Raw genomic sequence first — 22,849 nt, 5'->3', positions numbered from 1 at the left:
GCCTGAAATTGTTGTTTCAGGCATGCCTATCAATCCTGGTTGCGTTTTGACCCTCCCCAGTCCCCCCTCTCTGTCAGGGATCTAAGATGCTTAGTTCCCAGAAAGAAAAGAGTTGGTATAGGATTTGTTATCCTCCCCTCATCCTTTATGCAGGACAGCCGAGTTTTTTTTACTTGTCGGTTTTGTTTGACTAATGGCTCTAGCCAGGAACTGGGAAAGTGAGCACTAGTTGCCTCTGGGGAATATCCAGACCAATTTCTGCAGATTCAGGGAGATTTGAGAAGCATTGGGACCTGAACACTGAACTTTCTTGGAGTTTCCCATTTAGATTAAAAAACTCCAGGTGGGAAATACTCATTGACTTACTCTACAGCTGACACTGTTCTCCGTTAAAGACAGTTGTGTGACAAATAACCGCTGGCATAGACCTAACCATCTTTCCTTCCTGGTGGCTGGAGGGTTGTCGGGAGTCACCCAGATGTTGTTACCAAAGTAGAGGTGTCCAGTGCTAACGTTGCAACCGACCCGCCGGGCTGGCTGGGGGTCCTGTTGTGATGTGTGGTGTGTGGGGTCAACAGGGGCTGATGACGATGCCCCAGCGTAGAGAAAAACTTGCTTTCTGTTCTAGGCTGCATTTTTTACACTCGTTCACCAAGCTGCTTTCATGAGACATTTGTGTATGTCTTCTCCTGCTGGAGGATATTTTACTGGGAAATCGGTAGCGAAATGAAAATAGAGATTGGAATCTGCCTTCTAATTCAATAACCCTGAATGTTATTCCTTCCCTCTGAATATTCACGTACTCTGTAGTGCATTTGAGTAGACTTATATGTCTGTTCCTGAATTAGGAGCCTTTTGAATTTAACAAAATTGTTGCTTAGCAATTTTAGATAGCTGGCTAAACATTCATGTTCAAATTGAGTTGAATCTCCCCTTGCAGTTTTCTTAGAGCAATAAATTTGAATTAAAACAATGACTTAAAAATGGAGGTTAGTTTTGTCTCAAGTGATCCCTGCTCTTGGGAGTTCAGAGCCAGGGGAAAATGATGATTTTTTTTTTTTTTTTTCCACATTAGCAGAAATTTAGGATCCCCTTTTTTTATGTGTTCCTTTCTCTTCTATTAATTTCTTATTCTAGTTTATTAGAGGAGCTGACTGCTCAGGAAAAAAAGTATTTGTACTGGACATTTCCTGAGTTATGACACTGTGAACCATCTGTTCCCCGACCTATTGCACTAAGTCCTGAGCAGCTGTAGCGAAAACTCTCTGTTTCATAGACATGTGGAAGCAAACCATCACTGAGAGAAAAATTCCTTCTTCATCTAAGAAAGGAGACTAGTACAGTCCTTATTCCTGCCCCCCTAAGCTGAGGAGAGAAGCTGGAATGAAGCTATGACCACTGCGTGCATGAAACCAGCCCTAGTATGTTGACATTGCAAGTAAGGGCTTTGACCAAAAGGTCTGGGTTCATAATGAGGGCAAGTTTGTTTAGATTCCCTATTATCTTCCTCAAATTTGGTGCACCCAATGGTGTGCATGGGGTGGGGATGAAGTTTTGGGAGGATTTTGGTTTTTTTTTTTTCCCTTCTTTTTTCCCTGAGCTTACGTGTTTCTTGCATAATTAATATTTGTTTATGCTACTATTGAGTTGCTTGATTTGTGCCCCAACCATAAATGGTCTGGAAGCTGCTTATGAGATGGATGTTTTGTTCAGAGAGTTTTTGTGGACTGGTATGCACCCTGCCAATTTTTGTTTTGCGTGACAGTCAACTATCCATTCACAGATGGTCTGAAAAATGATACATTTGGATCCTTGCAAATTATCGCCTCCTTTCCATTTAACGTTTACTCCTATTGTCATGAAAAAATCCGAATAATTTTGCAAACTACTTCCTTTAGCTTATGTAAAAAGGAAACTAAAGGAAAAAATTCCAAAAGTATTTTTTGTGGTTTTCTGTTTCTACCAGTACATTGTCATAGGCTTTATTTTAACCTTTCCTTTGTGGCAGGGCACATTGAGCATTTGAAAGGTCTGAAAGCTTACTTTGAATAGTTCTTGAAAAGACTGTGAGCATTATGCAAAAAAGATCTGCTATAGTCTTCATGTTGCTGATAGAGCAGGTTGAGGGTATAGACAATGTGCAATTAAAGAAATCAAGAGACAGAGATTACTTGAAATGCAGAAATACATCAGCAGGTAAAAATTACTTATATGTTCCCTGAAGACTAAGAGACATAGCAGGAACACAGGCAAATGCACTTAGCTGACATACAAATTGAAAGAAATATCAACTGCAATGTTGCCATTCTTGTCATTATTCATGGAAGATAATTCAAACATTACCGCAGTTAAAAAAAAGTGTCTAATATGTACTAAAACAGTCACAAATATAATTGTTAAAGTAGGCTGTTGAAAAAGGCTTTTCTTCTTTGTCAATTGTTCCCTATAGTTCTTTTATATAAATAAGTCATAGAGAAAAATTCTGCTGTCACATTGCACATTTGTCATGATATTCTGCAATCTGTAAACACAATTGGCAACAGCAGCCTTTGAAATTCAGGATCTGTTCTTTTCTAGAGATAGAACTATAAATAAACGCACACAATTTGGATGGTTTTGCCCAAGACTTCACTAGAAAAATTGGACTAGGAGTTTACACATGCATGCAGACACATACACTTCTTGTGTGCAAAGTTGTGTGCAGGTACACCAAAATTTAGCATTAGGTTTTGGTGATGGCAGTAACTCCTTGTTGGCTCCCTTGGCTGAAAGAAGAAAAGATTAGCATGTTGTCCAGTGGTAATGGAATTCCTGTTACTTACAGTTGTGGAAGATGCCTCCTACAAAGTGCAGTAGTCTAAAGCTTCGGATGCTCAATTCCCTGTGTTGTTGCAACATATGTAAATGCTAATGCACACACATGTTGGGTTTTTCTCACTTTACTAGAGAAGTGAACAATGCTATTTTCTCTGAACCCATGTATTTATCTCAAAATGCAAAAAAAAAAAAATCAATCTTGTATTGCTGCTGAATTTTATTAAAAAAACAAAAAGCAGACTCTTTGGTGTTTTTTACTTCTAAGACGAGCTACAGATTTTTAATAACAAGTTGTGTAACTTGTAACTACAAGTATATTTTCAGTGTTTAGCAATTTTTAAAGATTTTCTTCCAAGTGTGAGAGTCTGATATGGTATCCTGAGAGAATATCTCCATTAAAAACCAGAAATTCCAAGAGTGTGTGCCAGTTATATCTACAGCAGTAACTCTGTTTTTAAGGATTTTTAAAGGACAAATTTTCAAATTTGAACAGCTCTTTGACTTTAAAGGAGTCATTTCATTCTTTGTGGTGCTCATGTTTTAACCATATAATCTCACAGATTATTATAACTCTCAGAGCAACCTTTATGTTATTATTAGGAGTTAGAGTAGTATCTTGATCTTAAGCATATTTCTTTAGCCACTTACCTTTTTGTCCCATCCATTAAACTAAAATTATTTCTCTGGACTGATATATTTTTAGACTTCCGGAATTAGTTCAAGTTTACAGAACAGTCATGACATAACTGCTTTATCTCAATGTTGTGTTCTTTAAATTTCTCTGATCAGAAAAAGCCTTTCTGAAGCAGGAGTCATTTAAAAATAGTTTACCCGCCTTCCCCTTAAATATTTTGCAGAAATCAAACACAGACTCTATAGCTCTATCTATTTTACACTATTGTACATCAGCTGGTGCATGTGAATCCATGGGATTTACCTTACTAAGACTATAATCCCTTGACTTGATTTGATAGTTAGATTGTATTTGTGGCAGAGGCTTTAGGCAGAAGAATCAAATACATACTTGGAATTATTTCTGACGTGGGTGGTTACAACAGGATTTTCAGTGGCATATTTCTTAGAACAAAATTATTTCGTATGTCCCAAGGATCAGTGAAAGTGAAATTAAAAGCCTGGAATGCAGTGGACACTTGATTTCTTCTGCTTTTTAATAGTCACATCTTCTGATGCTGCATGACTTTATAACACTTTGTGAAACAAACTCAAACCCTGGCATAGGGAACGATTAAATATGCCTCTGTCTTAAACTGAGGTAGCCCAAAGGTCATGGCTAGACTTGATAGCTCCTACTTTCAAGCCTCAGACTACTCATATGACCTGCTCCATTATAAACCTGAATGTGCACATTTGACAATTACTAAACAAAAAGGGAAGAACTACATTATTGATCAAATATGCTATTCTGTATGCAGTGAGTGGGAGTTCATCATATTTATGCTTCTTTTCATCTCAGTTAATATGGTCTTCTTTTCCAGCTCTGCCATTCTTCAGCTGGCTAGTGTATGGCAACCTGATATCATAATTAAAGGAATAAAAAGGAGAGCAGAATCATTGCCAGTTTAGATTTCTTATGAATATTAGGCTACTCGCTCTCTGACACATTTCTCTGAAAATCTGTGAAACCTAATTACTTGCTTGAGACTGTATGACCAATAAAGATGGGTATCTTTAAACAGTCATCCAGACTTCTTTAGGTATGTCAAAGAAAACTTTTTATAATTAGATTTTTTGTGCTGTATATATATTGGGAAGGCTTTTCTTCTGTGCTGCATATATTGGAGAGGCTTTTTCAGTTTTAAACTGTGGATGAAAACTGCTCTGCTCCAAGCCTGGGGTTTGTATTTATTCTTTATCCACGTCAGAAAGTAACTCTGATGTTTGCCAAGCCTAAACTTTCAGGATTTCAGCCAGGCTGAACCATGAAACTGGCCTACAACTTATGAGCATATTTATCAGAAGAAACAAAAAAACCCCACAAGACAGAGAACTGCATGTAACACTTTTTTTTGATTATTTGTCACCTGTCTCGTGAACCATGAATGTTCCCCTTCCACCTTCCTGAGACTTTGTGGGGTTTGCCGTGACCTTGTTAAAGGCTGGAGTGCAAACTTCTCCTGTGTTAGGTGCTGACGCAGCTTCAGTGCATGATTCCAGAGTATTTCAGTGAAACTGACACATAAAGTCTTTTTCTGAAATGAAGTTTTTTGCTAAGAAAGACACTAGAAACTTGTTGAAGTCACTCTTCATAACTTAAACAACTTACCCCTAAATCTTGTGAACAGAAATGATTTTTTGTATAGATAAACCCTTAAAAATAGATATATCATCAAAACTTTTGACAAATTAATTACTATGGTCAGGAATCATGTGCTGCTGTATTAATGCAGAAAAACAAAATGCAGAGAATACAGTTACTGTAACTAGACTGAGAGTTTTTGACATCTTAAGTGAAATAGAAAAGCAAATGTGTATAATTTAATTTATTTAACATATACATTGCAGAATTTAACATAATACAAATGTTCATGTTGGGTGAGGTGGATTTTAAAGAGGAAATAATGTAAATTGCTGATAGAGTCAGGTTTGTTCAGTAGAACAAGAAAAAGCGGGACAGGATTTTGCTATAGGGACTTCTTAGCTTTTGAGGAGAGGGTCTGTTCTCTGTCTCACACTGACATGTGATTGAGATCTTTGGATCTGGTCCTGAGTGCAGTAATTCCAAAGGTGGAAACACTGACACATGCTACCTGCAGGCATTGATTGGCTGTGGTTTCTTGCTTTTTGAATGGGATAGATAATGACATCTACCACTGAAAAGTGCTTTAGACTTTCACATAAGAAGAGCTATCTATGTACAAGGTGTTGTCATAATGTAATATATTTTTGTCTGCAGGTGTTGAGATTTATGTCTATTCAGCACCTTTTTTTTTTTTAAATCTTTGGTGATAGTGGAAGCTAGTTTTGATTATAGTGCACACAAGAAAAACATCTGAAGGTGAAACTGGATTTTGTATAACATAATCTGAAGACGAGTACATGAACAGAGTGATTAATTTATATTGAAAGAAGTAATTCACTGAAACTAGCAATGCTGGCAGGTTAACATTGTGTTTGACAGCCTGTGGTAAAAGTTCTGCATCACTGTTATGTGAAGAAACTATTTGTGGAAGCAGTATATATTAATCTCAACAGATACTGGGGAAGAACATTCCTTGAAAATAGCACTCACTGAAGCAGCTGCCCACTAAGATGATTAATGATTAGAAATAGTGCTGTATATTTCTAATGTGGAAAGACTGCTTCCTTCAGGAGAGACACAGATATTCACCATGGAGTGTTCCTGGTTATTTCACCACGGGGTCTGGATGTGGGCAGTTGCATCCAGAACCCTGATTAAAATGGTGCAAAGTTTGTCATCCTGCTACATTGGACCCTTCACCTCCCTCCTCTCCTGGAACCACAGTGAAGATGAACTTGGAAGAAATCATGCCTACTTTCCCACTGATTTATGTGTAATGTGTGTAGTTAGCCCCCAAACTGCTCAATGCCAAGGGTAACACACTATGGGAAGGATGGCTTTAGAATTGCCTCTTTTAAAGATTCTTTCTGCAAGCATTTGTTTCTGGATACCGGGCTAGATGAAATTTCATCTGAGCCTGGGGAAGAGTGGCTGGAAAGCTGCCCGGCAGAAAAAGCCCTGGGGGTGCTGGTTGACAGCCGGCTGAATATGAGCCTGCAGTGTGCCCAGGTGGCCAAGAAGGCCAACAGCATCCTGGCCTGTATCGGAGATAGTGTGGCCAGCAGGAGCAGGGAGGTGGTTGTTCCCCTGTACTGGGCACTGGTGAGGCCGCACCTCGAGTACTGTGTTCAGTTTTGGGCCCCTCGCTACAGGAAAAACATGGAGTTGCTGTAGCGTGTCCAGAGAAGGGCAACCAAGTTGGTGAGGGGCCTGGAGCACAAGTCTTATGAGGAGCGGCTGAGGGAGCTGGTGCTGTTTAGTCTGGAGAAGAGGAGGCTGAGGGGAGACCTTATCGCTCTCTACAACTACCTGAAGGGAGGTTGTAGTGAGGTGGGTGCTGGTCTCTTCTATCAAGTAACTAGTAATAGGACGAAAGGAAATGGCCTCAAGTAGCACCAGGGGAGGTTTAGATTGGATATTAGGAAAAACTTCTTCACCGAAGGCGTTGTCAAGCATTCGAACAGGCTGCCCAGGGAAGTGGTTGAGTCACCATCCCTGAAGGTATTTAAATGTCGTCTAGATGTGGCACTCAGGGACATGATTTAGCGGTGGACTTGGCAGTGCTAGGTTAACAGTTGGACTTGATGATCTTAAAGGTTTTTTCCAACCTAAATGATTCTATGATTCTATTTTGTTAATCTTTCAACTGACCTAGATTTATAGCCTACATGGCTAAGAGTGCCTCTGAGTACAAGTCGTGGACAGGAATAATATTATGCTAGGGACTGTATAATCAGAGTATAGCCCCAAAATAGAGTGGATGCAGCAATGCTGAAAGATTTGCTGGAAATTGTTTGGTAGGATGCTTTCTGAAATATGCCCCAGAGGTGTGATGAAACCCTTGTTCCCTGCAGATCAACATCTGGCCTGAAGCCTTGCCTCCCAATTCTAGTCTGTGGGTCAGCACCCTTTCTTTTGGCAACATAAAACGACAACAAAATTTCATATTGCATACTTTGCATAGTCACTTTGTGCGGGTCCAGTTTCACACTTACATATGGACAGGTGGAGCAGGTGATGTGTGGCCCAGCAAGGTTCTGGCTGACTCCTGTTTTTTTGCAGTAGGCAAGATAGCTTGGAGTTCTGCTAGATTAGCACCACTGTCACCTGTTGCAAAAGTAGGCAGGATTGGAGGATTTGGGTTACGTTTTGCAGCATAGACAGCAGCAGACACATGGGTTATCCGTAAGTGGTGACATGAATGTGCAGAACCAGATAAAGTTGTATACTGGGCTCTTGAAATATGCATTAAAAAAGTAGACTGTGCATATGGAATAGTTGTCATGGTGGCTCAGTTTTGTTTGGAGTTATATTAGGAGAGGATTAGGTGGGCAGAAAGAGGAGGAAGTAAGGAGCAGCAGTAAAGCTGATGTATTAGAAGGAATTTGCACTGTGAAAAGTGCAGGAAACACTGATGGCACCATCAAAGTTCACTGATGTCTTCTTGGATAGCTTCTGTAGCGGCTTCATCAGACCTTAGTCTATGATCATCTCCCCTTTGCAGTTTCTATCCCAAAGTCCACGTGGCTTTGAGTGTTACAAGGAGCAAAACCAATGCTAGCCAAAGACTTGTTTTGCATATTTCTGCTTCCGTATTAATGCAGCTGTGGGAATAAGTTTTTGGTTTTTTTTTTTAGTGGTTTTTTTAGACCTTTTCTATAAAAGTTAGCAATGCTTACTGATCTTACTTGTTTGCAGCTGACATTTTTTCTATTTTTCCTGAGTTTTGTAAGATCCTGAAATTTATACCACTCTTGTCTGCAATTTGAATGTTCCCGAGTACCTTTTCTCTTATGTGTTTCCACCTTTTGATTAATGAAAAGATCTGTTCAGTCACTGTAAGAACTACTGAGATTTCTTTTGCTTTCATCTTCAATATTCACCAACTTTTCTTTAGGTTAATAATATGACATAATTTCCTTAGTATCAGGAATGGTACAATCCAGTGCTTTAAATAATGGTTTTTTTAGCTGTTTCTATACTGACTGGAAGGGAGCTGACACATTAGTTTTGAATAGATTTGCTGGTACCTATCTATGTATAAATTTACACTTATAGTCTTCTGATACATAGGTGAATAGATCCAAAAATGGTGGCTACTGTCTATAATTTTAATGAAAAAATCAGGTATATAAATCCACTTAAGCTTACCTAGTGAATAGTAGCAGTTACTAAATAACTTCTGATTTGAGACTAAGCTAATTGATCTGTGCCCAGTGGGCATTTTAATGATGTGGATGGTAACCATCTCTACCGCATGCTGACAGTCCTGGCTCCCACTTCAGTTACAAGTCAGTTCAGGATTGAAACACTAGGAGCCAGCAGTATGCTAAACACCACCATTCAACAGGTTTACACTTTGCAACTTCTTCTGGTGATAGACCTCGAGAAGATCATATGCTTTGCTTCTGCAGATCTCTCTGCATGGGTCAATGATGACTTGCACATCTCCATCTTCATGAGGGGCAGTTCTTCATCTTCATCTCTGTTGTGGTGCAAGTCTCCAGCACTGCTCAGAACATTGCCACCAGTTTTTTAAGTGGGAGTATAATCAATCCCTTTGTCCTTAAAACTGCTCTGTGTTCCTTCCATGTCTATGCAGAAGCATTTGCTTGGAAATAGCACGGTAGATTGTAGAAGAGGAACAGAGTCAGAGGCTTCTTTTTCTGAACACTGCAAGTCCCAGTAGCTTTGACCTGATCCAGCCTCCATTGCCTCAGGAAGGTCCAAGGACTCCATGTATTATTCTCCAGCATAACTGGCTCAGGCTTAGGGCCTAACTCTGCTGAGCTGTTCTGACAGCTGCTGAATCTGGAGCCTACCTGAGGTCTACTGTCACTCAAAACTAAGTCCTGAGGGAAAGCCTTGAGGTAAAGCGAGACATCCAAATGGAAGGACGCTAAGCCAGTATACAGAGAATAGTGGGTATTCCACTCCATTCTATTTCCACAGGAAAATGTCGTAAACATGATTTTCTTCAAAATCAGTCTGCAGATTTAAGTCTTTGACAGTGAGAGCTGCTTGGGGACTTTTGGATTCTTTTTTGTTTCTATAAAGAACAATAAATTATAGATGTTTTGTGAAGAAAGAAGGAAACACATCCTGGCTTTCTGAGTTGTTTGATATTTAAAAACAAGGTCAGAATGGAGTTAATAGATTCCTAGTTATATTTGGGGGGGGGGGGGGGGGGGGGGGAAGTATTTCTTTGACTTACTTAGTTCTTTGAAGTCTTGTACCTGAAGATGTACAATGAATCAGCCAGTTGGAGTTAAATTCACATGTGCATCTATGCTCAGCTAAGTTCTTTTCTTACAAAACTGGAGATCTCCATTTATAGCTTCAAGAGATCAACATTAAATACTGACAATGTGGATCTGAGTGAACATGCTGCTTAATCTCTGCAACAAGCTAATTACTGCTAAAAAATTGGTGAAAATATGAGGATCATAGAAGTTTGCTGTAGTGATCTCTAGAGGTTTTCCTTTTTCCTTTCTTGCTTCTTTTATTCTTTTTGCAGCTGAGAACTGTCTCTGTAGGCTTCTTTCTGTTTTCCTTCCAGCTTACTGAAACTTCTTTTCCTTAAAGTTACTTTGATAAAGACTCCACTGCTTTAATATATAATTTTCATTGTGACTTTCATTGCTGCAATTAAGTGGCTAATTGAACAGTTTATAATGTGTATGCCTAATTGCTTCTGCAAGAGGTTAACTGTGAAAGGCATAGAAAATTAACACACAAAATGTTGCCTGTGTTACTTTTACTGAGTAAAGCCTCAGAGATTTTGTTTGCTTTGATGTTTACGGGCAATGAAGTTCCTGAAGATGTTTTAATATGAAAATTCCTTTGATAGTGAATCTTAGATGTCAACTACAGTGTAATATGACACAGTTTAAAAAAATTCCATGAAACATAACCATAGAAAATATATTTGGGGTATATAGAGCTGCAATTTGGAGTTTTTGGATTGTCTTTAATAAAAATAGAGCAAAACTAATACAAACTCTCAGAATACCTCCAACAGGTTTCTCACAGAATAAATAGACATTTCATCTGCCTTTGCTATTTATAATAATACATGGGCTTTAGAACAGCTTTTATGCAAAAAAATATTGAAGTACTGGTCATATGGAAGGGTGTTTCCAGATTTCCTTGGACTCTGCACCAAGTGAAATGGAAAGCAGCAGAGTGTAAGATCAAATCTAACAAACTAGAAAAATGTAAACTTGTCAAGTGTATCTTCAGAGTTATCAATTGTTTTAAAAAAATTGGGTTTTTAATATAATTGTATGATTATTAAAATAATGTAATCATGTGTTTTCTGTATACTTTCCCACTTTCTTGTCACCCCAGTGGTAAAAAAACAAATAGCTTATTTGAATAGTCTCTGTTGACTAGTAGAGCCTGTACAATACTGCTCCTACAAAGGAACATTTCTTGTGTTGACCTTCTTCTTCTCTGTCTTTAAACTATTATCCTTCCCTATTTCTTTACCACTTCTGAAATTTACCTCTTTCCCCTTTCTAAATGATACTCACATCCCTTCTGTAATCTGCTTGATTACAGGCCCTGTACATTTTTGGACTGGTCCTGGTTTTTAATGTTATTTTCTTCTATACTGAAGGAAGACCTTGACGTTAATGAAGCAGGCAAATATTCTTTATCTTTCTAAAACTGAATGCTGACCCAAGGAGGTGTCTGTATCAGTTATGGTGGGCAAGGCTGTGTACTGCTGATCTTGCAGAATTTCACCAGTCTAAATAGTGGTATTTGAAAGGCTATATAGGCATCTTTCTTTTTATTACACATAACTGTTCCATAAGCTGTCGGTTTACCAAAAGTTATTCATACCCTATTTGAATTTTTCCTACCTCCATTAACTTTAACATGTGTTTTTTCCACACAGGATTTACCAATTCTGAACGCATGTGCGACAAAGAGTTCATAATACGCAGAGCGGCCACAAATCGCGTCCTAAATGTCTTGCGCCACTGGGTCTCCAAGCATTCTCAGGTATTCTGCTGTTGCACTGGTCTCTCCATCTATAATATGTCTACATTCTCCCTATTTTAGCAGTGCTGCTGTATAGTGTTGCAGAGGTCAAACAGCCTGAAAAGTCAGTGCTGTAAAGATAACATGGAAATTTAACTTGTAAAACCACACTGTTAAGCATGTGAAGAATCCTTCATCTAGCCTTGCAAAGCTGTCCTCAAAATATCCAGTTACAACATTGCTCCTGGTAAGATTGTGTGTGAGTGCTTTATTGTTGTAATGTGTGTTGAAATACACAGTGAGAAGTTTGGATTAATCTTTCACATTGTCACCGTTCATGCTACAGGCAGCTTGGTTCAGTTACTTTGACTGTGTTAAAATACTTGTGTTTGCATACAGATATTTATTGTAATTATTTGTTGTAAATCGGATAAGGAAAGAGTCACCATTCCTTCATCTTGGTCCCTCTACAACCATGACAGGATTGTGGGTCTGATATGTAATCATAAAACTGTGCTGGCAGAGGAGGGAAAAAAAGAAATCTGAGTAGCTAGTAGAATTTCCTAGATAGAAATATCCTTTAAGTTGCCAGGTGAGACAAATGTTGGAAGGTTTTGGCATGCATATAGAAGACTACCAGGAAAATTATTAAAAGAAACAAAGGAGGGAAGGACAGAAAGAGGGATGGAGAGAAAGAGGGAAGGAAGGAAAGAAGGAAGGAAGGAGGGAAAGAGAAGGAGTGAGAGCGCTTTGGAAGCAAATGAAAGGGAAAACCCACCTTGGATAGATGGTACTTCATGGCAGTTATAGACTGCTTTGTCACTATGTGCTAATAATCAAGAACACTTGATCTAAAAAGGGTTTCTTGCACAGCTAACTGCAGCAATGTCAAACTGCCCTATGTCAAACTCAATTCCCTTTTTTCCATGTAATGGGTTTAATTTTCATAGAGGTTAAGTTTGCTAGAGAATGAAGTCAGTAAGAAATGTGTAAGTGGGAAAATTGGTTGTGTTTGAAAAGCTGAACAGCCCAGAGGAGATTAATAAAACCTCTCTTGGTATCATGGGAATGATGAAACATTTTGAGTTATTGGAAACAACCTATGTACACCAAGTTTTCTTTGACTACCTGTTAAATGAAAATCATTGCATGGCAAAATCTTGAGCTGTAACGGGAACAGCGGAAGTCTGTTATTATTGTTCTCTGTTACAGTAGTGTACTTGCTTACTGTGTCCCTGCCACAGTTCATATTAACTGCTATGAGTTGAGTTGACCCTCTATACTAATTAAAAGATGGTTAATTAATGTGATTGTGAAAATGTTAGGAGTCATCAGACTTTTGTCTACATTAAGCAACCATCTATAACTAGTTAGACTGAAGTTTATGTTTCAGAACTGATCCTGAGTTGTGATGATTCTCTATCATAAACACAAAGTAACTGTGAAGAGCGCAAGCATACTCTGTCATTGCAGCAATTTACCAAAAATATACTTCTCTCCTTAAAAATACAAGTGTTCTCTGTTTCCATTTCAAAAGTACCCGTGATATGCAAAAATGTAATATTGTCCTGAATACTTTTGCACCTACTTTTGCACAATGTTTACAGTTAGTATTCTTTGAAAAATATTAAGAGGACAAAGATAATGAGTAATAGTTCAACATGGTGCATTTTCGAAGTGGAAGCTATTACCTGGACTCCACTGCCTTTTATTTTTTCCATGGCAAGGGTGGCAGATTTTAATTCTCTAGCTCTCTTAATCCAGTATTCCAATATAGCAAATATTTTAAAATGCAAGGGCTTTGGCACAGAAAGTAACGAATGCTACGGCAACAGAGCATGTAATCAGCTTTTTGTGTTGTTTACTTGTGAGACTAGGGAGACAGAAAGGACAGAAGACCTAAGCAAACCAGAAATGACTGACTAGTTTCTGCCAAAAAAAAAATGGGACAGGATTTGAGGAAGACAAGTGAAGAATTACTATCTGGCCAAATAGTATGAAATGTTGGCAGTAAAGATGTATCTCTCCTGGGAGAGCAGTAGCTCAGAGCCTCGTTTTACAATAACAACACAAACTGCAAGCCAGCGAACCCTTAGCCACCAGTGTCTGGTGAAGAAATGCTTATTAGATTTCCAAAATGATAAAACAATATAAGCATTAAAATTCTATGGGATCATCAGACCTGCCAAAAACTTTATTACATTGTAAGGTATTTGGATCATTCTCTGGCCACTTAGTACATTTGAGACATCCTTCACCTTCATCATCAGCCAAGGGCAGGTTTTGTTCTCTTTAAAAAAAAAAAAAAAAGTTAACAAAATAAGTTGATATTTGCAAAGATAAATGTGAAATTCAGTATACTTTGCTTGTACTGTTTTCTCTCCATTTGGCTTTGAATTTGCTTTTGCTGCAAAAACTCCCAGCACCAAATAGGCAATTTCCGTCCTCTGTGGGAAAGCTTCTCCCACTGCCTGGTGTGTACTGGTGTTCTCCTTGTGATGTGCCTGAGATCCTTGTGGTCATTGCTAGCCTGCACCACTATAAAAGGTGACCTACTGCGCACATTTTTTATGCCAGAATGCCATTTCCTTATTACTAGATGCAAAGAGAAGTAAAGACATTAGGCGGGTAAACTGTGGGGCTTTCTTTAGTTCCCTTTTTAGGGTGCAAGATGCTACTACAGACCTGCTTAGTGTTGCAGCATGTGAATAACTTTGCAGCATAACTAACTCTGTCTTGGTGCTTTCTGATCCACCAGTGACAGTCAATTCTCTGCAAGTTATTTGTCTGCCTAAATTATTGTGCTGATTTATTTCACTCTAGTGCCCAGAGCACGTGAGGTGCTGCACAGCCCTATGAGAGTGTGCTGTGTTCAGAAATGTGTGCAACATAAAGAGACTAATGTACAACCATCTGTTAAAAATGCTCTTACATATATCATCCCACTTAGTTATTCCCTACACTTCATCCCTCCCTCTAAATCCCTTTGGCTTGCTTCAGTGTGCTGCTCTCAAGTGTGTAACAGCATGGGTCATGGTTAGTGCATGAACCGAGGGACAGATGAATCCAAACAAATGGTTCAGAGCCTTTTGTTTCCTCACTTTTCTCTAGCAAATCCTTGGCCAGGGTCTTTCTTCTGCTGGGCTACGGAATGAATTAGCTTCCTACACTATCTTGCAACTGTGTCAAAATCACAGTTGTGGATGGTTTAGGGTTGTTTCTTAAAGCATGTGTTTTTTAAAATTTATCTGAGTGTAGACAGTATTTAATATGTAAACTTATCTGTGGCGAGAAAACAGAATCATTAAAATTAACAATTCAGCCTATTCAGTGAGGATGTGCTTTCATAAAGCAGTTTTGTTATCTTGAAATCATACTAAACAATGCTTAGAAAAAGGATTCATTATTTTTAAAACTTGGGTCATACACTGTAGGAGACTCACGTAAATTCCAAGTAAATATATAGCCATAATGCCAGATCTGCAGCCCTTTCAGGAGGGCAGAATGAACTAATTAATGTCTCCAGGAGCTCCCAAAGCACAGATAAAAATTTGGAAAAAACCATCCTCACATAATGTGACACATACTTTTTGTTTTTACCACACTGAGCAAGAGGAGTCATACCTGTATTGCTCATCAGCCAAAACCAGCACACCGTGAAAGGTGGCTCGTTTAGGTTTATCCAGGTTTCTTTATTTACATTTTTGTTCTTTTCATTCCCTATCCCTCATCTTTTTTTCCCTACTCTTCTGTCTCTTTTTTATTCAGCCACCTACAAGCCAACAAAGCTTTCTTTTTGCCCAAAATAACAGCAGAATGTTCATGTTTACATTTAATTTTTAAAATGTAATTGAGAGGAACAGCGTAGGATTGTCCCGTTGTAAACAATGAAAACACAAATGATGAGGCAGACAGTCATTGTGAAGACAAGAGTGTTGATGGGAACGGAGAGGGCTCACGAGGATAAAACTCCCACTGAATCCTGCAGAGGTGGAAAAATAGGAAGGGAAAAGGAGGCCAAGAGGAGAAACTCTTGGTATGATTTTCTTTATCCTAGTGAGGTCTTGAAGCCTCATTTTCTTTAACAATACTTCTCTGTCTTTTATCTAAACACTTCATGTTACAAAATCAAGCCTATTCTGCTTCTGTGGCAAGCAGATTGAAATGGAACTTGTCCAAGGAGAAAGCTTTGCATCTGTTGATGAAGAAAGAGAGGCTGGCTTTTCCAGACTTCCCAGTTCTGAATGACAGCTGGGTGCTTGTTCCTGTTGGCTTCTTTGAAGATCTCAGCTGGAATGAATTGGCAAATCTTAACTCTCTTACAAATTAGGTGGCTGCCAGACAGTGTCAGTGAGTTATGAAGTTACCACAAGACCTGGGGAGCAGACCATGGCTTGAATTTTGAGAGTATAGGTCATGATTGCGTGCCTGATGTCAGTCTTGCTCCAACTGTGAAATAACCTACTGCAAGTAATTTTCTCGCTCATACTGACAAAGCTGTGTTGTGTTTTCAACAGAAGGTTTTGCAGATGTAGTTATTGATAGCACTTAGGGATTATGGAGGACACCTGTATATAGAGAATTGTCCAAGCAAAGATGATTTCAGTTAGTTAAAAATAGTTTTAGTGCACATGAATCAGCCAATTCCATCTTTTTACATTGGAATAAAAAATAAGATTAAAATTCCTTTATATGAGCCCCACTTGGCTCATGTTTAAAGGCATAAAGTAAGGAATATGATGCCTGGCAAAGTTATGGCAAGTTTATTGTAGAAATATGAACAAATTACACTTATGCCACACTTATTGTATGATAGCAAGATGTGCTGTATTTTAACTACACTTCAAATAAACCCCTAGGATCTGTGGCCTCTCCCTTGAAACAGCAAAGAAATTTCTGGGGTTCTTTCTGAAATAAACAAATGTCATGATAACAAATTGTGAACTGAAGAAACAGAGAGGCTGCCCGAGAGAGAGGCAGAGCAAGGGAACCCTTGCTTCCAGCATGCCGTTGGTCACTTAGTGAAGAAATCCAGTTTGCATAAACTTTGGCCCTTTGCAGAATACAGTTATGCCTTGAATAGTAATGCACTTAATTGCTGCTATGCTTTGTCCAAACATCGCAGAAGCCTAAATGCTTGCTGTACCATGACCCTTCAGGGAACGTGAGTCACCCCCAGAACAGTAGCCAAGCTTGCAGTCAGTCAAACTAATTAGTGGTACTCTGCACCCACTTCTGTTGGAGCCTGACAGGTCCTTCTTCACTGAGGTCTTTCTGCAAAGCTCTTGAATGTACTACATCCCAGGACTTAGAGGCAGGGATGTCACATTTCTTATCTGTCCTGAATGCTTTAATCTGACAATACATAATGGCTAGATTCTTCTTTCAAGGTTTCTTCGTACTACGGGGTTACACAGTGCTTAGATAAGGAGAGGTTTGTATTGTATGTGCTGAGAATTACTCACTCATGCTATTAACATAGCTTGTACTTTTAACCTGATTATATTCCATCAGGAGTGACAGGCTAATGCTGATACTGTAGAATCAGGACTGGCACTCTTCCCACAAACGATGACTGTCTCTTTGCACTTGAAACTAAGTAGAAGATAAAGCTGTTGTCCTTTGCTTGCTTCTTGAAGTAAGCCAGAATTCACTTCAAGTTCAGGGACGAATTTTCCTGATAGCCAGTTATAATATCTTTTATCTCTGCCTTCCACATGCATAAGTGTTTTGTTGCAGGTGAATTTATAAACACTTCCCTCAGCACAAGTGTATGTGATAGTTGAAGTGTGCTTTTATACTGGAAAATTAAATATTGTTGTAGAGGACTGCAACACTGGAGTAAGTTCAGTTAACTCTGATAGAGTGTGATCTGCTGTGTACAAGATTAACAGTCAGTCCACTGATGCCACTGAAATAATTATCTGTTTACACTTTGGCATGAGAGCAGATATATTAAAATTGTAGGGCAAAACCCATCTATTTAAACATATTCCAAAATTCCTTGTAAACAATCTTTCAATAGATCTCTCTCCCCTCCTGACCCACCCTTCCTTCCTTCCTTCCTTCCTTCCTTCCTTCCTTCCTTCCTTCCTTCCTTCCTTTCTTCCTTCCTTCCTTCCTTCCAGTGTTTTCTGTAGTCCTTATCACTGATGTACTCAAATATAAATTATGTTGTCAGGTTTTAGCTTCCTTTTATTTGTCTGGGTTATTCAATGTTTCTTCACATTGTTTAAATGAAGAATGTTTCCTCTCACTTAGGAAGATTTATAGAAAGAGGGGAGGAAAAGGTTTTGGGGTTTCACTGAGCCCATGTCAAAACTTGAAAATTATCTTCACTGTATAAACCACTGATAGTAAATCTACATATTTCTAGTTGTACCTCACCAGCATAGCTAAATTTTCTTTTTCTTGCTTTCCGCTGCCTCTGCTGCAGTCTCCTTTCTTCTGGCCAGTGATTCCAAATCCATCATCTCCTCCCTTCCCCCCCCCCCCCCCCCCCCCCCCCCCCTTTTTTTTTTTTTTTTAATCAGCTGGAATAGGTTGCTTCTGAAGCACTTCTCATACTGCAGCACAGTTTTCCTAGCTCCTCCTGGCAAGGGAGTGTGCTTGCACTTTATAGAGAGAACGTTGCTGTCTAATCCTGTGCATGGCAGAGATCAACAGGCTGGTTATGAGTCTACTTAAAATGTAATCGTGCTGATGTTGGTGCTCTATAGTTATAAAGGAGGCTTTTGCTTTCATAGTGGAGGTGAGTGACAGCAAAATTAATACACTTCTCTCTGTTGCTGCAGTCTTCTACTGCTAGAAACTTCATTAAGGGGTGCTGAACATGGTGCACGGTGCTTTTGATGGGTTGGGAACTTCATACATCCTATTCTTACCCTAGGTGACTCCAGGGCAGACCTCCTACTTAACTCATCAGATGTCATTTTTTTGTATCTGCACATTTCATAAGTGGTTTTGCAGTATAAATATTGAATAAATGGGGAAGAAATATCTTTTCCCATTAGTGACAGTAATGGACTTAAAATTTTAAATTTTGCTTGGAAATCTTAGTTAATTTCTCTGCTTAAGTCAAATAAAAATCTGAATAAGACCCACAAATCTTCAGGCTACTATGGACTCTAAAATATATTAGAGGTATGTGCCCTTTCATGAAGGATTAGACCACTGTCACATTGATATGTGCCTGGTGGAAAATTGAGCGGTTCTTGTCTGACCGACTGTATTCCTCCTGTGACATGTAAATTTCAACTAAAAGTCTCTTTGAACATTGGGGTAGTCTTAACACATGCAGCAATTTAAATGTAAGCCAGTATAGTGGGTTTACTCAGACTTGCCAGCCTTCAATGCTGAGGATGGTGGCAGGGTCTCGTTGCCAGTCCTTCAAATGGCTGGAAGAAATAGTGAAACATATTAACAGGTGATACAACAGACAAAAATGTTACAAAAGTGGTCTAAAATTATATCTAGAGATGTGATATACATGTATATAATATATCTAGAACTATATATAGCTACATATAGATCCATGTGTGCCTACACTATAAATAGATATAATATACATACATAATATATTAATATATAATCATATATAACACCCATAATACGGATATATATAATCTGCATGTATTTGTAGTTCTTTATCTATAAATTATATTTGGAATTGGTTGCTAAATGTTTTGGTGTTTGTATAATTCTCATGTTAACCTTTCTAGAGTTAAGTACATGTACATGTTTAAGTGCAATGATTTCCCTAGGTTTTTTTGTATATTGCTCATCACACTATAATCTCAGTACCCCCTAGATCATGAACTTCAACAGAAAAACAGATTAGCACTCCAGTTTTCTTCTCAATCCCAACTTTTTTCAATTTTTTTTTCTCCCCACATTATAAGAAGCAGCTGGCACATTGCTGTAAAAAAAGAGTGCCTCCAGGCACAAGAAAGAGATTTGGGGCAGTAAGACAACAGCTGCAGAAATTGCATGGACATAGGGCCAGGTCTGCCCTGTGGGAAGGCTGTGCTGAGAAGCATCCTTGCAGTGGTCAGGCTGGCGTGGAGGTGTGACAGGAGATGGGACTGAAGGAGTCACACAAACCAATGCATCCTCTGTCTATAATCCCTAATCAGTCCCTGTCATCCACAATAGTTTGGGCTGGCTATGCTGATAAAGACTTCTTGTTTTTCTGAGGTTAGAGAACTGGATTTTTCCACTATGAAGTTTCTTCCAAAGCCGCTGTAATTGAAGTAGAAGATAGCCCTAACCCTAGGAACTAAGTACTTATATAGCTTGCCAACAATATGACTTTCCCCAGCAATTCCAGGACTACTATCTCGTGGAGATTACTTAGCAAATGTGTTTTGCTGTTAATGTACAATGTATTAATTCTCATTACTTATAAGAATTAGCTTGTAAGCCTGCAAAAACTGGAAATGCTTTGTTTTTGCTGAGTCTGATATTCACAGGTAAGGCTTCCCCATCTTATTCACAAATGAAATAACTTTTGAAAATATGGACTTTCTTGGTCATACATCTAGTTGCAAGACTTCTTGAGAAAAAATACAACGTAATTAAATAATTAACCAATTATGGTTTAAAAAACATACTAGGAGATAAAATCCTGATCATGTTGTTGTGATCTGCCCATTTACAGTGGCAGGTAGAGAATTTTACCTAAAATGCTAAATGAGGATGTTAGATTTGTCAGCTCTTGGATACCTTTTCTGTTAATTTATATTTTTGTAGCACAACTAGCAAAGATGCCCAACTTCTTTTATACAGTGTCCACCATCAAACTATAGGACAGGCAGTACTAATGTTAATCACACTGGTTGCTTAAGCTTGTGCAGACTCGAGGTTTCTCCTTTAGCTAAATTTTGATAGTTTCCTATTCCAAATGGTTTTTTTTAAAAAATCACTGGAGCAAACAGTGCTCTCATGTAGTTAGTTACATTCCTTGTGCTTTCACTAATTAGTCCCATTTCCATACCCTAAATAAATAAATCAAAATCTCTATCTTCTTTTGCAAACAGGCTAAAACAGTTCCTAAAGGAGGCATTTCGGACAATGGCTATAGAAAATGTATTTTATAAAACAAACACAATGAGGTATATGTCTGATACCCCATCCAAAGCCTAATACTGCATGGCTTCCTGTTCTCCAACATCCTCTAATACGGACAAACATCACAAAAACCTAAGAGACAGATACTAATTGGTTTCAAAATATGAATTAGCTGTGGCCAAGGTGAGAAGACTTTTGAAGAATGAAAAGGGAATGCTTGTAGCAGGAGGGAAATGCCCAGGGCACTGCTGGCAGGCAACAGCAGTGTGTTTCTGAGCACTGACATTTTGAACAATAAGCTTTCTCAAAAAGTGCTATAAGCATGGCTGTGACACCACCTTCTTTAATGAATGTTCATTTTCCTCCTCGTCTTAAGTATTTCATCCCCTTTCTGAATTAAGCATCACTTTCCTTTCTGACTTTGGGTGTGCTCTGATGCTCCTGCATCCCCTCAAGTGAAACCCATGGTGTGAAGATGTGTGTTTTCACCAGGAGTGGTTCTCCCCAGAGGCACCCATCTCCAGAAATCCTGTCAATTTAGGAGCCTTTTGCAACAGAAGGGGTTGTAGCTGGTTCTTTGGGAAAATGAAATGCACGGCTCTTGCACAGAGGTGCCAAATATTTCCCATTTTCAGTAACTTTGTGGTTTCTGTTCCCATGGAAACAAGCAGGGGCTTGCCACAAACATGGTCCTGCTTGCAAGTAACTGTGGGTTATCAAGGAAGAACTACGATGCACTACATGACTGAAGGTTTCAGATTTAGTTTTCTTATCAAAATGCTAGCTTTGAGCTAAATACAAGCATTTTTGGAGTCTACTCCAAGACTTGCCTGTAAGTTCTGACCTTAAAGCTCATACATTTTTCTATTCTTTGGTTTTCTCCAGTATCACAGATAAACAGAGCTGGTTGTTGCGTGTTCCTGTTCTTGAATTGCAGTCCTGTGTCAGATATCAGTCTGCTTCAGAAGTAATTAAAATGCTGAAGCTCTTAAGTGCAGTGCCAGAGAGCACTAGTCTGATTTATTGAGCTTATTAGGTTGAGTACTCCACTACGTGGATCAAAAAGCAGACCTTTCCAAAATGGTGAGTATGAGATAAGAAATACCAGAGTGGGAGGCAGATAAACAGAGAAACTCAAGAAAACAGTAAAAAAACCCCCCAGTGTCCAGCCTCGCTAGGCAGTGGTCTCAGTATTGCAATTAAACTTTTTTTCTGCTTTTATGGTCATCACAGGAGAAGAGGGAGTCAGGCATTTTGTGGGTATTGCCGAGATGCGGTTCTTAGTTCAGAAGAGAAACGTTAAGTAAGTGATTTGCCCATTTCCACACAGGAGATAAAGGTCAGAAAAGGAGATAAATTACAGCCTTTTGGGGCTCCTACTTTTATGGCCTGTTCACTACAACAGCTTTTCAAGTTTCTCTAAATATTTGGAAACCTAATGGCAAAAAAAAAAAAAAAAAAAAAAAAAAAGGCAAAACTCACAAAAGTATATCCTTTCAGTTATTTGATCAACATTGTTAAGACAAAAGGAAGTGTTTTCCTTTGTAGGATTTTGAGCTGAACAATGAGCTGAAAATGAACGTGTTAAATTTGCTGGAAGAAGTTTTGAGAGACCCTGACCTTCTGCCACAAGAAAGGAAAGCTACTGCAAATATACTGAGGTACGTACACTTCTAATAATTTAGTATGTTAACTATAGCATGTGAAATAGTAAGGGGATCATGTATCGTAGAATTCACAGGGTTTGGTTTTTCTCCAGAGTATTTAATTTTGAAGGATTATGTAGTGTTTTATTAGTTATAAAACAGAGTGTGTTTCTAAGTTTCATTCATAAAAATACCTGTATTAGAAAATTTTGCAGCAGAACAGCTGGCAGCCATGGGTTCAGTCTTCATGGAGCAGGGAAAAATGCTGACCAGTAAAGCAACAAGACCACTCAGTATGATACCTTGAGGAACTTCTGTCTCAGTAATGAGCCATCCACTCTGCTAAGCTCGCAAGAAGCTGATGATAGCCTAATGTGTCATGACATCCTAAAAAGAGCATGCTTGCACCCTCCTTTGTGTTGACACTGTGTCCAAAGTTCTTTGGGTAGCTTACAGAGAGGAATTCTTTCTTAATTAGTGCCAAGAAATAAAAGACATTTAAGCTTCTGCATAACCAGAACTATTTAAATTAGGCTTATAACACCTTATTTTGTTACTTAGGGTTGGT

At 38.7% G+C, this 22,849-nt stretch overlaps 1 protein-coding gene across 2 annotated transcripts in view; it reads left to right on the top strand.

The window, feature by feature from the left end:
* RASGRF2 (Ras protein specific guanine nucleotide releasing factor 2) overlaps positions 1-22,849 on the top strand; it is a 131,572-nt gene that overhangs the window by 88,085 nt on the left and 20,638 nt on the right. For both annotated transcript variants that reach the window (XM_030004761.1, XM_030004760.1), the window contains exons 18-19: positions 11,481-11,587; positions 22,184-22,296. In XM_030004761.1, coding sequence (XP_029860621.1) covers positions 11,481-11,587; positions 22,184-22,296 — 220 coding nt within the window. The remainder of the gene's footprint in view (positions 1-11,480; positions 11,588-22,183; positions 22,297-22,849) is intronic.

Source organism: Aquila chrysaetos, chromosome Z, assembly GCF_900496995.4.
Source record: "Aquila chrysaetos chrysaetos chromosome Z, bAquChr1.4, whole genome shotgun sequence".
NCBI classification, from domain to species: domain Eukaryota; kingdom Metazoa; phylum Chordata; class Aves; order Accipitriformes; family Accipitridae; genus Aquila; species Aquila chrysaetos.
Note: the sequence above shows the minus strand (reverse complement) of the source record. Positions and strands in the feature narration are given on the sequence as shown.